Below are 17,903 nucleotides of genomic sequence, written 5' to 3'. Positions count from 1 at the left end.
CATTTTTTAACTCTTTGTTTTATTAAAGATTAAATAGCTTCAGATTTTTTTCTCCGTGTCCCTTACCTTTTTATGATGTTTGCAATTATTCTGAGTGATTCTAATGGTTCACTTTGGAGACAGTTTTTACTACATGGTGCTTGCTAATATAAAGCTATTTTGGCTGAACTTCACATAAAATCACCTAAACACAGACTTGTCAAAACATTTATGAAACAAATCTATATTTGAGTGATCACAATAAGAAACACTAAGAAGATAAGGGGGGCAGTAAAAGAAAATGTAATACAGTTGGCACCGCCTAATCTGGATACTGCTAATCAGGATTTCTGATTAAATGGGATACAACTATGGGAGATGGTTCTTTCCGATGCTATTTATGTTGCTTAATTGGGATGTCACTTCATTTAATTGGGGTACAGTATTTTCAAATGATGAACGGAGAACGCTTTTACGTAGCACAGTGCAGTGAGTGTGTAATTCCGCTGTGACTTGAGTGAATTGCGTAAACCATGTGGAACTCTTGAAGGAGCTGGAGTCTCCTGTGGTTTCTCAGGCTGCTGTTGCAAAGAAAGTTGGCGTGTTAACATCACAGGTGCCTCGCCTTGTGATAAGATGTGATTTCATTATTTTTAATTTCATGTAGAAATGAAAAAATAACGATTTAATTTTGTTTAGAAATAAATAAACAATTGACCTAATTGAATATTTAAAAGCTGTATTTAACATTTAATCATAATGTGATGTGATTTAATTCTTTCTTTTCATTAAGTAACAAAAAAGTGTGACTGAGGTCGTCTCAACTATCTCTCTTTTAATTGGGACAGCCGCTTATTCAGTATATTTTTCCTTCTCGATAAAGCGGCGCAGACTGTATGAAGCTACTTTTTGTTTAACTTGGGAGTTAAACAATTCTCTAACTAGCTTGTTGTTTGATGTTTGAGGCCCATCGCATACAAAATCTAGGACTCTTGAGGCGAATGTTCTTAGACATTTTTGCATGCAGACTTCTTTATTGGAGGTTTAAATTTAGAATTCTGTTTTGATAGCACTGATGCTTTCAGTGCTTGATAGATACATTAATTTGATGAAACTGGCTTCTGTATGAAATCAATTAAAGTTGTCTGTATCTATGGCAACTGAATATATTCTTGGTTTTACATCATCTGCTATTTGTCGAATGCTCTCAAATTGCAGTGTGTGGATTGCTTATCTCTGCCAAACATAAATAAAACATGAGTATAAATGAAAAAAAGCTCAGATTTAGTCTTCAGTCTGCCTTTTTCTATATCTGCAGATATATTCAAAGTTATTTTGTAGTTTTTTGTATGGACCCTCAGGGCACTCCATAGTTGATCAGCTTCTGAGTTAACCTGATTTGTTTTTGTTTAGTTTAATAATGGGGAATTGATTTTTATCTGATAAATGTCTACTCCATGATACAGTGAAATTATGTAAGCCTGAGGGAACACGTTTATCTTCGAGCGTTGCTTGGTTAGTCATGTTTGAGGCTTCAGTTGGGGAATTATCATTCAGCAGAAAAGGATGCATTTTGTTACCATAGAATTATTGACAAACATAGAATTATTGAACAAATCCCTAAAGACTAATGAAGAAAATATTTGCATACCTCAGTGTGTGGACACAGTTTCTTTAACAGTAGGTCATTTCAATAAAAGGATAATGATCATACCCAGCAAACAAACTATTTCTTTTGGTGACATAGAATTGTGCAGACATATTTTAGGTAATATAACTGCATGCTGTGTCCTGCATACCTTGATATGTGTTTTGTTTTGACTTATTGAGAACTGCCTTTCAGCTTACTTCATCCTGTATTCTCTGTTTTAGTGTGAGATAAAACTGGCTAAAAAAAGACCCCGTCTGGAAAGCAGCCAGTGTGAGGATGAGGATGGTGATGAAGACTCAGACTCTGATGATGAATCTTCTGCCAAGGCCCGGTACTTTGGGTATGTGAAGCAGGGCCTGTATTACGTGACGGAGATGGAGCGTTTTGCGCCGCCTCGGAAGCGCCCGCGCACCATTATCAAAAACTATCGTCTGGTGAGCCTGAGATCCACCACTCCGGAGGAGCTTTACCAAAGAAAGGTTTGTCAAGACTGCTGTCTGCTAGCTGTCAACAAAGTATAAGTGACAGTTACGAGCTTTACAGATCTGACGTTTGAGATAAATTATTCTACTCTGAGATAAATCAAATATATTTGGTGTGGTTTTGGTATGCAAATATGGGTAGTTGTGGTCTATTTTATTAACATTGTTTTTGTGCCTTTTAATCACGTTACATTGTTAGTACTTCAAATTCATTTAGCAGATCCGAATAGATGCATAGTTTCTTTTGTATAGAGGAAACTTTGTCAGTGCGGTGCTTGCCAACATCCAAATGCCAATTACATTTAATATTTAAATGATCCAGACAAGAAATATAGCTGTTGAAATAAATAATGCATTTTCAGACAGCTACAGTCGCTGTTAGTGTTTCAAGGTTTTGGAACACTACTGTGAATATCCGTGGTCAAACGCTAATCTGATGTTTCCAATTGTTTAGATTGACAATGAAGAATATGGAGAAGCTCTTTCCCTGGCACAAGCTTATGGGCTGGACTCAGACCTTGTGTATCAGAGGCAATGGAGAAAGTCGACTGTTAGCATTGCATCTATTCAGGATTATCTGGTATGTATGAGAGAATCATTTTAAATATTTCATTTTGAGGGGTGATTAGCAATGTAATATCATATTACAGTATTATACAATAACGAGTAGCTGGTACCAAGTTAGTACATAACTATTATGCTGGTAAAATAGACATTGTTTATTTTAAGAAGCGATTAAAAAAAAAAAAAAAAAAATATATATATATATATATATATATATATATATAATTCTGGCATCTTCCAGAGATAAATTTGTATGATATTCAAAATGTTAGTGTCTGCACTGCTTTTCAGCTTCCCAGCATCATAGGAAGTATATAATCCAAAAGCAAAAAAAGGGAATATGTAAAGGCAGGACTACATTGTTGTTACAAGCCTTGATTGCTGAGCCCCTCACTGGATACCTGTCCACAGTCGACATAAATCAGTCCTGACAGTTTGGGACCTAACCTGTCTGTTCAGACCAGTTGCAGAATTAACTTTAAAATGTATGGCAAATAAGGACCAGAACAAGGACATGATTTATTGCCTTTTTGTACATTCTTTAATTTGTATCATGGTATGTACTTCAGATTAGACAAAGGATAATACATTGAGACATATAACTGGCAATAATAAATGAATCCAGTAAGTGTAATATTTATCAATTTCCTGTTTCAGAGTAAAATAAAAAAACGTTCCTGGGTGCTACATGAATGTGTGGAAAGAGTACCTGAAAATGTGGACGCAGCCAAGGAATTGCTTCAGTATGGATTGAAAGGCACAGACTTGGAAGCTTTGATAGCAATTGGAATTAGAGAAGATGGCGGAAGGTTTGTCATTTGTACGGTATTTAAATGAGTCATTTGTTTGTGTGATTGCAATTTCCACTAGCAGTTAGTATAGCCTGTTTCTGTAGCTTTGAACATTACATTCATAAAAAATAAATAAATAAAAGTATTTCTCTTAGGATTTACAGCACAATTGTTATTGACATTTCAATAGTTGGTTAGTAAATCATTATGGTCTGACAGGATGGTGTGGGTTGTTCAAATGAGACTTGCTTTGGAGGGTGTCTCATAAACACGTCATGGTAGAGTGCACAGAGAAATACTATTTATTATTTGCTGACATGCACCCTGCAGCAAGGTCAGAACTCAGGCTTTCTCATCCTCCTCAGTCTTGAGCAAAAATATGCTTCTTTAGTGGATCAATGACATTAAAACCAAGGACTGTATAGGGGATATAACAGAACATCCTATTTCATGTGCTGAGGTTTTTAAGTTGTTAGAGTCAATGAAATAATACCATACGTCTTATCTGTGATGCACTTTCATTCCCTATGTAGATCTCATGTTAAAAAGAATCCGGGAGGTATGACACAGGCCCGGTTTTTGGGATGGAACCGCATAACAGTCTCGCGTTTTGATTGGTCCATGTCTGTCACATGAATACGTCGTCACACGAGTGGAAAAGCGTGCAGGCATTTTTAACATTGTGATCAGACAGAGAGAGTGATCTGCTTTGCACAACCTTACCATTAAAATATAATGTGGTATTACACTGTACTGATATTACAAACTATGAGGAATTACTTTATATAAATTATCATGTTATGTACGAATGTAAGAATTGGCTTTCTGTGGTGGTGTACTTTTTTCTTTCAAGTAGCATATATCTATAATCGTTTTTGCGATATATTTTAATATAAAACATATACGCTATTGCAGTTTTGTTACAGGATACATTAGTTTATCTCTAATGTAATCACAGTTTTACATATAGACTGCCCCTGTTTTCATTTACGTCACAAATTCTGGGCCGCTTTACTTTTCAGATAATGTCCCAAATTCTGGGCCGCTTTGGTTTGCAGATAACATCCCAAATTCTGGGCCGCTTTGGTTTTTAGATAACGTCCCAAATTCTGGGCCGCTTTGGTTTTTAGATAACGTCCCAAATTCTGGGCCGCTTTGATAACATCCCAAGTTTTTGAGATATTCTGCTTAGCTGACAGCCGAGTTTCTAAGTCATGCATGCACAGTTTACCATAAACTGGACCGTTAATTCATTTAAGAGTACATGAATCAAAGTTAATGTATTTTTTACTCTCCTCAGAAAACATTTAGGAACATGGTATACCAAAAAAAAAAAAAGGTCATCTCATTTGCTTATGTAATGTCCATCAATATATATTGAGGCATAGGGGTTTATCAGAACTTCTGGGTTTAAGAGACCAGTGCCCTTCAACAACTCCAAATAAATCCTATTGTATTGTATTAGTCAGCATTTCCCTTATCTATTCCTGATCATTTATACTGTAGGTCAGGGGTTTTCAACCTTTTTTTGAAACTGTACCCCTTCTATCTGGAGGTTTCAGCTCGAGTACCCCTTTACAATTTTCGCTCAACTGAACGGTACCTCAGTTACAATAAAATGGAGAATAATCTGATGACCCCCCCCCCCCCCCCCCGTTTATTTAATAAATCTGGGTGACAAACTGCTGGTTTAGGACAGAACAACAAACAGTAAGCTTAATTCTTAAAACTTTTAACTACAAGTATTTGGATGCACAGAATTAAAAAGACAAGTACTGGGTTAGGAGCACACCTATTTTTTTGTAACTTTGACGGCCTTTTGTAAAAGTTTGAAGGCCTTTTGATACCCAGCATACACTGCAATACCCAGCAAAGTTATACACTGATATTCTGATAGCACAGCAATTCAAATGAAGTTTGTAATTGGTTGTGTTCCTCAAATACACAATAAAAAGTTATATTTATAGGGTATACAGTTATACAGCGATACAGTGGTTTCGTACATCTAAGAACAGGTACTGCGAGCATCTGGATTCATACTCAGAGGTACTCTGTAGCCTCCTTGGACATTCACAGCTTGTTTGACACCCTCTTGTAGTTGCCCGTTTCTGCATATAAAGCAAAATGCTGTTTGTCAATCTCTCTTTTTTCTTATAAATCAGTCTTTGCAAGAACCATTCCAAAAACACTTGAATCAGTTAAGGCACTACCAGTCTGACACTACAGGCCTTTAAATTGCAGTACCAATTTGCAAGTTGCTAAGTGGTTGCATTCCTCAAATTTGCACTGCAAAGTGATATCTTAAAGAATAGAGTATATAGTCCTTTTTTTCGCCTCTGCTTGCTTTTGGTGCAAAACTGTGCTCTGATACACTCAGGCTGATACTGTGATCACAAAACACTTGGAATGGACTTAAATTGGTGCTTCTGTACTCTTTTTAGATGCACAACAATCTTAGCTAAAGAAAATGGGTTCCTTCGAGTTCGTAAGACCCACGACCGCCATTAGCTGAGCCTTACCCCGATGGTGTTTTTATAATGGGATTTGTCATAGGGAAGGGGGTGGTCTCTTATCGTACCCGTATCTCCACGACCCCTGGGCCAACAAACTCAGAAGGACATTCTTTGCGTGCACAAGAGTCTTAGCTAAAGAAAGACATCAGCCACGGGTTCAAACGCCACCCCACCGCCAGATGGTGGGCGTTGCCCCAAAGGGGTTTTATAATGGGATTTCCCATAGACATTTTTCAGGGTGCTGTATCTCGGTTTCCGGGGGTCCCCAAGACTTGAAAATCGGTATGGAGGTCCACCTCGGGGCCCCTGTCGATCCCTCCAAGTGACGTGTCCCCAGCTAGAAAGGACACCAGTTTAGACTTTTTTTGCCAACCTGGAGCTCAAAAGCTATTGGAAATGCAACCTTGACATGCCATCATGCTGAAAATGTGAAAATTTGTTGAAAATGTAGCATTTGAAAACGGGTGGCTCCCTGTGAAAGAGGGCCCCCAGACATGACCCTAGGAAGTTCAACCCGGTTTCTAGGCCCCGGGGTCATGGAGATATGACCCCGAAAAGGGTAGTTTTTGGACATTTTTGACAGGGCGTATCTCGGGTTCTGTGGGGGTTAGGAACTTGATTTTTTTTTTGCGTTGGGGCCCCATGGGGCCCCGCACAAGGAGCCACCATTTTCATGTTTCAAATTCCAGGACGGCTTGGCAAAGTGAATTTTTTCGTCATGACATGAGTTTTTGGGTGAACCATCACACCTTTTTAGGGGGTGGTTTGGGATGCTCCCCTGAGTCTATATCACTTTGAATGGTTGTTCTACGTGCTCGGGTTCGAGAGATATGCCTGAAAATGTGTTTTATAACACTGCCATAGACATGAATGGGGCTGAATGGTGGTACACGTGTGTGGAGGGGAATTGGAGTTCAGGTTTTGCGCACAAGAGGGGCGGGAAAAAGACTGGGAAGGGTAGGGTAAAAGAAAAATTACTACAATAATTTATTTTCACTTTCGACTCCCAGTCTCCTTTCCCTCACTTTATGATTTTATTTTGTGATTATTTAATTATTGTCAAAATAAACGGCCTTCATCTACTCACAGTTGCAGGTTCATTTCTGTCCAAAAAGAACCTGAAACACTACAATATATTGTTGGACGTTACATAAGAAAACGAGATGTCCTTTTTTCTGAATACCATGTTCCTTCCCAAAAATGTGTTTTAATATTAGCCTTTAATAAAGGAAAACGATTGCTTAAATTAATTTTCATGTATCTATTTCAGTGCAATGTAGTTTCTTCATATAATAAGGAATACGTTTTTTAACATTTACATTTTTGTTTTTTTCATTAAAAAGTAAAAAATACATGAACTTTGATTAATGTACTAAGGGTTACTCTCAAATGAATTCACGATCCAGTTTATGGTAAACTGTACATGCATGACTTAGAAACTCGGCTGTCAGCTGATTCCCCAAAACTGGGCTGAATTCGGAAATGCAAAGCAGCCCAGAATTTGGGATGTTATCTAAAAACCAAGGCTGCCCAGAATTTGGGACGTTATCTAAAAACCAAAGCGGCCCAGAATTTGGGACGTTATCTAAAAACCAAAGCGGCCCAGAATTTGGGACGTTATCTAAAAACCAAGGCGGCCCGGAATTTGGGACGTTATCTGCAAACCAAAGCGGCCCAGAATTTGGGACGTAAATGAAAACAGGGGCAGTCTATATGTAAAACTGTGATTACATTAGAGATAAACTAATGTATCCTGTAACAAAACTGCAATAGCGTATATGTTTTATATTAAAATATATCGCAAAAACGATTATAGATATATGCTACTTGAAAGAAAAAAGTACACCACCACAGAAAGCCAATTCTTACATTCGTGCATAACATGATAATTTATATAAAGTAATTCCTCATAGTTTGTAATATCAGTAGAGTGTAATACCACATTATATTTTAATGGTAAGGTTGTGGAAAGCAGAACACTCTCTCTATCTGATCACAATGTTAAAAATGCCTGCACGCTTTTCCACTCGTGTGACGACGTATTCATGTGACAGACATGGACCAATCAAAACGCGAGACTGTTATGCGGTTCCATCCCAAAAACCGGGCCTGTGTCATACCTCGAATCCGGGGGACAGACTCACACTTTTACAGACTGCAACAATTGTGACAAAACTTGCTAACAACCTTTTTTTTAGGAGGCTGCTTGTCTGTTTGTCCACCTGTCTTTCTGTAGGACGCTTTACTGTTGTACATATGTATCTAGATAACAAACAGCATGCACAACTTTCAATTATTGATCGTATCATCTTGGGTCATATAGAGGCTGTCTGTCTGTCTTTCCATCCAACAGTGTGTGACACATGCATTTTAACATGTATCAAGATAATTATTTGTCAAATAGTGATGACATTCTTAAGTTATTGAGTGAATCTGCAGCATATAGAGTCTGTCTCTGTCACACTTACATGTTTACATGTATCTAGAGAATTGCAATTAATCCTACTGATTAGCTGTCTGGAATGGAGTTTTCATAGTTCTCATTCCCTTAATCACACTATGATTCTAAAAAAAAAAAAAAAAAAAAACCCTCTCAATCCTGCAATGTGAAACTTAGATCTGTATATATATGTGTGTGTGTGTGTGTGTGTGTGTGTGTGTGTGTGTGTGTGTGTGTGTGTGTGTACAGACGTGCTCAAATTTGTTGGTACCCCGCCACAAAAAACGAAGAATGCACAATTTTCTCTGAAATAACTTGAAACTGACAAAAGTAATTGGCATCCACCATTGTTTATTCCATATTTAATAGGAATCAGACTTTGCTTTTGATTTTTTATTCAACATAATATTGTAAATAATAAAACAAATGAAAATGGCATGGACAAAAATGATGGGACCGCTAACCTAATATTTTGTTGCACAACCTTTAGAGGCAATCACTGCAATCAAACGTTTTCTGTAGCTCTCAATGAGACTTCTGCACCTGTTAACAGGTAGTTTGGCCCACTCTTCCTGAGCAAACTGCTCCAGCTGTCTCAGGTTTGATGGGTGCCTTCTCCAGACTGCAAGTTTCAGCTCTTTCCATAGATGTTCGATAGGATTCAGATCAGGACTCATAGAAGGCCACTTCAGAATAGTCCAATGTTTTGTTCTTATCCATTCTTGGGTGCTTTTAGCTGTGTGTTTTGGGTCATTATCCTGTTGGAGGACCCATGACCTGTGACTGAGACAGAGCTTTCTGACACTGGGCAGTACGTTTCGCTCCAGAATGCCTTGATAGTCTTGAGATTTCATTGTGCCCTGCACAGATTCAAGGCACCCTGTGCCAGGCGCAGCAAAGCAGCCCCAAAACATAACCGAGCCTCCTCCATGTTTCACTGTAGGTATGGTGTTCTTTTCTTTGAAAGCTTCATTTTTTCGTCTGTGAACATAGAGCTGATGTGACTTGCCAAAAAGCTCCAGTTTTGACTCATCTGTCCAAAGGACATTCTCCCAGAAGGATTGTGGCTTGTCAATATGCATTTTAGCAAATTCCAGTCTGGCTTTTTTATGTTTTTCTTTCAAAAGTGGAGTCCTCCTGGGTCTTCTTCCATGGAGCCCACTTTCTCTCAAAAAGCGACGGATGGTGCGATCAGAAACTGACGTACCTTCACCTTGGAGTTCAGCTTGTATCTCTTTGGCAGTTATCCTTGGTTCTTTTTCTACCATTCGCACTATCCTTCTGTTCACTCTGGGGTCGATTTTCCTCTTGCGGCCGTGCCCAGGGAGGTTGGCTACAGTTCCATGGACCTTAAACTTCTTAATAATATTTGCAACTGTTGTCACAGGAACATCAAGCTGCTTGGAGATGGTCTTATAGCCTTTACCTTTACCGTGCTTGTCTATTATTTTCTTTCTGATCTCCTCAGACAACTCTCGCCTTTGCTTTCTCTGGTCCATGTTCAGTGTGGTGCACACAATGATACCAAACAGCACAGTGACTACTTTTCTCAATTTAAATAGGCTGAATGACTGATTACAAGATTGGAGACATGTGTGATACTAATTAATGAAACTAATTAGTTTGAAATATCACTATAATCCAATTATTTATTATCTTTTCTAAGGGGTACCAACAAATGTGTCCTGGCCATTTTAGAATATCTTTGTAGAATAAGCAATAATTCATCTCTTTTCACAGCTTCTTTGCTTTATTCTATGACATACCAAAGGCATGCAAGTATACATGATAAAATAGCTTTTAATTTCATCACTTTTCAGGAGGAATGAAGCATTATTTCAATGAGCTGTAAGGGTACCAACAAATTTGAGCACGTCTGTATGTATGTGTAATATATATATATGTGTGTGTGTGTGTATGTGTATGTGTATGTGTATGTATATGTATATGTATATGTATATATATATATATATATATATATATATATATATATATATATATATATATATATATATATAGGAAGAAGAACAACTAGGCTAAATAAACGACAAAGATGAATTCATGCCATTATTTTATTTTTGTATTTACAGAAACTACACAACCAAAGCACTTCACTACTAAAGCAAAAAAGCTGCTGACTTTTTACAATGGTAGACGGTACTGGTCGTTGAGACTGGTCAATGACCATTTTATTTTTCTGTTAATAGGTTTTTAAAATTACATTGGATTCCTTCACAAGTTTTACTGTTCAGGTGGATTTATTAGGAAAACTACCAAGCATATGCAGTTTATATTTTCACCAATATTCAGGTGTACTAATGCATAAAATACTATGTAAGCTGTGGAGCATTTGTAATGGCAAGGGGAAATACAATATCCTGGAATTGCTTAGTAATTATAAGTGATCTAAGGCACTGTTCCATTTATTTGAGCTGTGGTCAGCATTTTAATAAACCTTTTCTTTGTGGCTCATTACTCATATGCTGACCTGAGGTCACAATAAATGTACAGCTTGATAAAGCTGCAGAATGGAACACAATGTGCACTAAGTTAACATTAGGAGTGTTAATCGTTTAGAGTAGAAACCTTTAGACGTTAGCAAAGTGATAAACTTTTTAAAGTTTGCTTAACCGTTTAAATGTTAGCAAAAAATGTCCAGGTCTACTTCCTATCTTTATCACGTGGCATCATTGTCACTGGGTATTCGCCTCCCAATGTCCAGCATGCTTTTGCTGACGTGACTAGCAATGTCATCTTCGGGAGCTGGAAATATGCGATGCCCTGTCTGGGAATATTGCGATAAAAAGGGAGACTAAAAATTATAATGTAGACTGTGCTCTCCAGAGCTTAGTTACATCAGCAGTACGGGAACAATGTTAAAGCATATGAAAATAAAGTATCCTTAGTGTTCCATATTTCTGGTTTATTCGAATTTTACCAAAAAATTACAGGATTTTTTTTTTTTAACTGGACGTCGATTTTTACTGATTTATACCCGATTTGTTGTCTTTTATTCAATATTTCCCAGGTACTATTTTCTAGGAAATGTACAATATTTTTATTACAGTGCTGTTTTATTTTGACTCTGACATTGTAATAAGCAGCCCTACGCTGTATCCTAGCATACAGCATATGTTTAGAACGAAACTATATTTAAATATATTGAGAAATATAATGTAGTATATTGCAAAATGTATTATACAATATATGCCAATATATTTAAATATATTTTCGTTCTATAAGGGACTTGGGCTGAAAACATAACGCAGTTGATTATTGAGGTGATCGCAGCTGAAATGCAACCAGTTTCAACTGTGGAGTATAACGGATTCAACAAGTTAATGTATTTTGTTGAGCCAGATTACAGAGTGCTGTGCTGATCTTTTTTTTTAGTTTTTTTTTTTTAAGTTTGCACCCTATACAGAGGGAGAAGCTGGTTTAGTTTGCAACTGCTATTCTGTGAGACTCAAGCGATGTTTAATTTTTTTAAAGAGAAGATTGCTAACATTTTATGTTTATTTTTTGTTTTTCTTTTTTTCCCTACTGCTACCAGTCAGACAAGTACAAACTATTGCTATTAGTAAATGACTTTCTTTTATTTTCAGTGTCACAAGTCTTTCTTTGAATTAACGTGATAGTGTACTTTTAATAGTCATTTCAGTGTGAACATAACTAGTTACACTGTCTGTTTTACAGTAAGTGGGATAGATTAGCTATTTGGATTTTAGCACTGTTTAAATAATTAGACTGCATAACATTATAATGCAATTGATGTTCGCACTCTAATTACAACAGATCATTGTCATACCCCAGATGCTATTATTTATCCATATTGCTTCACTGTTTTTATACATTTATTTATATATATAGGGCTTAATTTAGTAATTAAATTAATTTAGTTTTTTTCTTTTCTGTCAAACAACTTAATGGGCTATTAAATAGGCCAAAACTTATTTTTTTTAATTTACAAGCAGAACATACAAACAAGATCGCAACATGTTAATAAGTGGCTAATCTTTATTAAAGCTATAATGACAAAATAAAGCGTTTTGCTGGACACACTATTGCAATTGTTATGAATAACTGTATTTACATTAATAAAGATGAGTCGCTTCTGCTTTTAAATGAAAATAATTACAATTTAAAAGCCCATTTAGTTTAACAGAAAAAAAAAAAAACGGTAAATTAAATCAATTTTACTATATTAATGCATTACTCAGTTGTGATTGAGATACACAGATAGCTTAACAGGTATCAAGTGCATTTTTTAAGGAGAAAGCTGAGGTAAAACACCGAAAATCAAAAGACCTATTTATAGACATAAATGCGGGAATTTATAGAAAGCTATTTATTTAAAAAGATGCAATAGCACTATCTCAAAATGTTTTTTTATTTTTTATTTTAACGTTTAAACTATATATTTTTTAAAAGTTTAAACATTTAATAAATTAAACGGAATATCTTCCATGTTGTGTTTTTTTTAACTTCACCTTTTAACTCTTCAAACTCAGCCCTATTTCTGACTGTTTTTCACTGTTTTCCGACTGTTTTTCACAATGCCCTTTCATATTATAGAAGTTGCGACAGGATTTAAAAAAGAAAAAAGCTTTTCCAAAAAAAATCATGTTTGGTCACTGTGGCAATGCGCCCCGTCCCTGTGTGCATTTGTATGTATGTTGCGTGTGTAAATGTTGGTGTATAGATTGGTACACGGGATATAAACGGGTCTGTGTTTCACGTGTATTTAAAAAGTGTATATTTGTATTTAGGCACGGGATTGCACATCACGCACGTGCATTTAAAATATAATATGTGAGCACGGGGTTGCACAGAATTAATTCACGTGCTGGGATTCAAGAATCCCAGCACGTGAATTAATTCTGTGCAACCCCGTGCTCACATATTATATTTTAAATGCACGTGCGTGATGTGCAATCCCGTGCCTAAATACAAATATACACTTTTTAAATACACGTGAAACACAGACCCGTTTATATCCCGTGTACCAATCTATACACCAACATTTACACACGCAACATACATACAAATGCACACAGGGACGGGGCGCATTGCCACAGTCACCCACTGATCTGATGCATCTCACAGGACTGTGCTATTGCATTCTGGACGCTGTAGTTTTCTCTCTGAACTACGTATACGGGAGATTCTAAGATCGACTCATAATGAAACCTATGCAAGTGACCCCTGTCAATGGTGAGTGGCTTACCTTCAGGAGACTATAGCCCCGGCTAGGAATACCGCTTACCAACAGTGAATATGTCATTGGAATGCGCCTGGTCTGTACTTTTAAACAAGCCCTGAACCACATAGGTGGCTTTTACGTTGCCTGAGTAATATGCACTTAAGGTAATGAATGGGACTGAGTTTAAAATGTGACATACTTATTACTATACATGCGTTTCCTGTGGTTTTGCAAAAGTACCGTAAAAATGGTTTTATAGGTCGCACTGGCGTAAAAGTCACTACCCCCTTTTTGAGACTTCAATTTTAGGAAAACACCTTTTTAAAATAATTGACTTTTTTCCTACATGCTCAACACTGATAAATAAAGAGAGATACACAGGTTTAGTTTTATTCCATTAATCATTTTACAATGTTGTTTTTCATTTTTAGTTAAACTGCTAAAAACAGTTTTTCAAAATTTCAAAAGTGATAATTAACAGAGAGTAAAATCAAATTATACATCCAACATCACATCTGTATTAACCTACTGGTATTTTATTTTAGCTTATCAAGTACCCAAACAAGTTCAAGAACATATCTTCTTTGCTTTACTGAACATTTCTTTCCAAAACCATACTTAGACAGTAGTTTCAGCTGCATTGGTTTTTACAAATTTGTTGTATTAAGGCAAATTTAAAATAAAAGTATTTAACATTTTTGCTTGCATCAATTAACCCTTTGCGGTCCATTGTCGGACCTGGTCCGACATTGCAATTATTCCTATCAGGTCCATTGTCGGACCCTGTCCGACATCATCAAAAAAACGCAAAACACAGGTTTCTAGTCGTTTTTTCTCCGGAAAAAGCCGAGAAAACCATTCAATGGCCGAGTGGGAGCGACAGGAGCCGAGACAAGCCGATAAAAATAAATAAATAAATAAATAAAAAGGCGTATCTCATGAATAGTCATACATGCCCCTGGCATTACATAGGGGCGATCATAAGGAAACAAACTGGCTGTTACTGAATCAGCGCACAGAGACTATCACAGACATTTGCAGAGCTTTTTTGAGATGTTATAGTAATAAAATAATGACTTGGATTGCATTATTGAGGAGTTTGGTGATAAAATGAGTGATCAGGAGATGATTGATCAGTATGTACGATTATTATTATTATTATTATTATTATTATTATTATTATTATTATTTATTTCTTAGCATATGTGAAAGTGATAGCGAACGAAAGGGTGGGGCGGGGCTGGAGATGCCTAGTGAGTGCTTTGTTGATATGCAGGGCCTTTTAAACCCGTTTGACTGTGGAAAAAAAATACTTTTAAACAGCGCATCTAAAATTACCTGCGCGTGTGAACATAAATTGGACCTGACTCGCCTGACGCGCACTTAATAAATGGACTGCAAAGGGTTAACACTAGAACGACCACGTTTACAGGCATGCCTAGAACAACCATGATTGGTCAATTTAACCAGCGTATTAAAAACAACATAAATATTATAATGAAAGGACAAACAATTGAATATAAGTCGCAGTTTTATTCAGGAATGTCATATAAAGCATCTACACAATCAAAACATTGTAAATAAACAGACATTTGAACAGAAATGTGTTTATATATAGACATATTACATAAAGCGCAACCTCAAAAAAACAGTAAAAAATGAAATAAACAAATATTTGAAAATATATTTGTGTACCGTATATACTTCTAATTCCTCCAAGGGCATTGACCAAGGATCATCTTGTAGTTGTCGGTGGGCTTCAGGATTGCTTCTCCCACGTGATCTCCTGCACCCTCGGTGTCACTGCTTCTGGAAGATTAATTTTCGCAAATGCAGTCTCCTTCAGAACCAGATTTGTCATTGTCCGTCTGTGCTGCATCAGAATCGTTGTTTGATAAAATTTGCAGTAATTTCAAACACTGCTTTGCTGTCCTGTGTCTTCCGTGATCCATTTTCAATGTGTATTAGGGTAACAATGAATTTCTTAGAAAAACAAGTTACTTATAGTAACCAGAATGCAGACAGACAGCCTGGTGCCGTGAGCTGTCAAGGCTGATTGATGGGCTATCAGGAGACTTATTGAAATAATAGAAATGCCAGAAAACCGCTCACTTGAGGAATGCAAACTGATATAATCAAACTTCAATAAACGGTGGCAAGTCCTGACTGATAAATACAAATAATACCACAACATTTAATCGTTATAATATGTTTTATATGTATTGGTTAATTTGACCGTTCCTGGTCAGAATAGGTATGACAGTATTTTCTCTCCCTAATTTTTGCAGCTAAGCAATTCTTTCTTTGTCAGGGTAATTAGTACATATATTTAGGAAAAGTCAGGAAAGCACAGCTCCATATCGTAAACACATGCACCACAATTTAAATTCCAAAACGGTCAAAATGACCGCCTTGGTTGTTCGAGTGTTAAAAAAGCAACTAAACTAAAGCAATAAACTAAACAGTGCACCATCTAATAACCAGTAAACAAAACATTTTAGTTGCATACGGTGCAATATCCAGCTGTAAAAATACTTTCATTTTGTTTTGTTAAACAGAACCATAACCATACACATACTTTACAAGTGTACCACTGTGTTGCACTGACATGTAGAACAAGTTACAGGATGTGTTAGTCATTCAAAGTACTCCATTCAAACAAAATGTTTTCTACATCGGGCCACAAACACTTTCCTCCTCTATTAGCTTGTGTTTTTTTCTCCATTTTAAGTTTGTCTTTGCTTTGTCTTCAGTCACATACTTTTAAATTGTGATTTAACATATATTTTGGCAAATTCAACAACGAGTGAATTCAAACCTGTTGAGTAGCATTTTCATTTTTTAGTCTCACTGTCCTACTTTAGTCTCAAAGTCACCTGAATTATTATAGCAGTGCAGTTACAACGAACGGAAGACTTCATAAGTTTCCTCTGCTTTCTAACCAATAGCTGTTTGCTGTGGATCCCAGGGATGGGTTCAATCTGAATGTTGACAAATCAGTGGCTCGGGAGGGTGGGAATAAGGACATTCATAGAGACTGACCGCTATTGTGTTAACAGTGAAGCAGTATAGCTGTGACGTTTGAGAGTCTGAAAGCTTGCGTTTAACATTCAATTGACTAAGGGTATTACAAATTAAAACTTTTATTTAGAACAGTGGTTTTATGTTTCTACCTAGCTAGATCCTGAAAAAATAAATCGGGTTGTTGACAGTTAAGTTTGTGTGAGCCATAACCGTGGCTGTAGTAATCCCATTGTGTCACTGGTACAGTATTTTAATATTAGACACACCAGCGCATACGTTGCACCGGTGTATTAGTCGCTCCCTCCAAAATGCCTAGAAAATTGACTTCTACAATTGTTTTTACAGTAATAAAGCAAGCATCCATTATTTCCTTCGCAGTAACTGTCCTACAACAGGGGCTTATAATCGGAAGTACAGAAACTGTATTATAATAATATGAAACATGACTTAATAAACGTGCTGTGAAAAATATACATTTGTAAACCAATAAATACACTTCATACATCGTAAGTTCTAGAAGTCATTTTATGCTAAGTGTTTGAATTATGTTAAGGCAGTTAACATTTAAATGTGCCGTTTGTTGGCCCCACATATTAAACTTGACGTGTGCTTAAAATAAAATGAATCATTTTCAAAAATCTAATATGTGCTTAAAATGAAATGAATCACCGGTATGAAGTACAAGCTGTATATCATTTGTTTTTTAAAACAAGATTTATCAAGCCTTGTACTGCACAAGGGTACAAGCTGGTATATTTTGGGCTATAGCATATAATAATACTGAACAAGAAATGTGGGTAGGTAGGGAACACAGAGTTTATCACATAGTAGTATAGGATCGAGTCTCTTCCAAACATGTGTTTACCCCCAAGCGTGGTACCTCCTTCCATTTGTATAAAATGAATGTCCATACAGTATATCTTTTTTTCTTTTAAGATTTGACTAACTAGTTTCTTGCATATAATGTTTTCTTTTAAATTTAATAACTACTAATTTGCCTTTCTTAACTTAAGACGACACATTTTTTACACTGTTTATCATAAGAAATACAGTCCAGAGAATTCGGCTCTGGGACTGGCTGACAGCACATCAAATATGATAAATAGATGCTATACGATTTAGCCTACTGCAATCTGAATCTCTGAAAACTACAAACCATAATATAAACAGAGAGAAAAAAGAAAGGGTATTTTGTATTTCTGTTTAATAGTAGTCTATTCAATTAGCTGTGTACCTTGAAGCAACATTTAAGTAAA

The 17,903-nt window shown here is 36.4% G+C and overlaps 1 protein-coding gene across 1 annotated transcript in view; it reads left to right on the top strand.

The window, feature by feature from the left end:
- nbas (NBAS subunit of NRZ tethering complex) overlaps positions 1–17,903 on the top strand; it is a 220,453-nt gene that overhangs the window by 26,650 nt on the left and 175,900 nt on the right. The window contains exons 15-17 of the mRNA XM_034004808.3: positions 1,852–2,109; positions 2,567–2,692; positions 3,334–3,485. Of these exons, the coding sequence (XP_033860699.3) occupies positions 1,852–2,109; positions 2,567–2,692; positions 3,334–3,485 (536 nt within the window). The remainder of the gene's footprint in view (positions 1–1,851; positions 2,110–2,566; positions 2,693–3,333; positions 3,486–17,903) is intronic.

Source organism: Acipenser ruthenus, chromosome 5, assembly GCF_902713425.1.
Source record: "Acipenser ruthenus chromosome 5, fAciRut3.2 maternal haplotype, whole genome shotgun sequence".
In the NCBI taxonomy this organism is placed as follows: Eukaryota; Metazoa; Chordata; class Actinopteri; order Acipenseriformes; family Acipenseridae; genus Acipenser; species Acipenser ruthenus.
The sequence above is the reverse complement of the archived record's forward strand: the minus strand, read 5'-3'. Positions and strand labels throughout refer to the sequence as shown.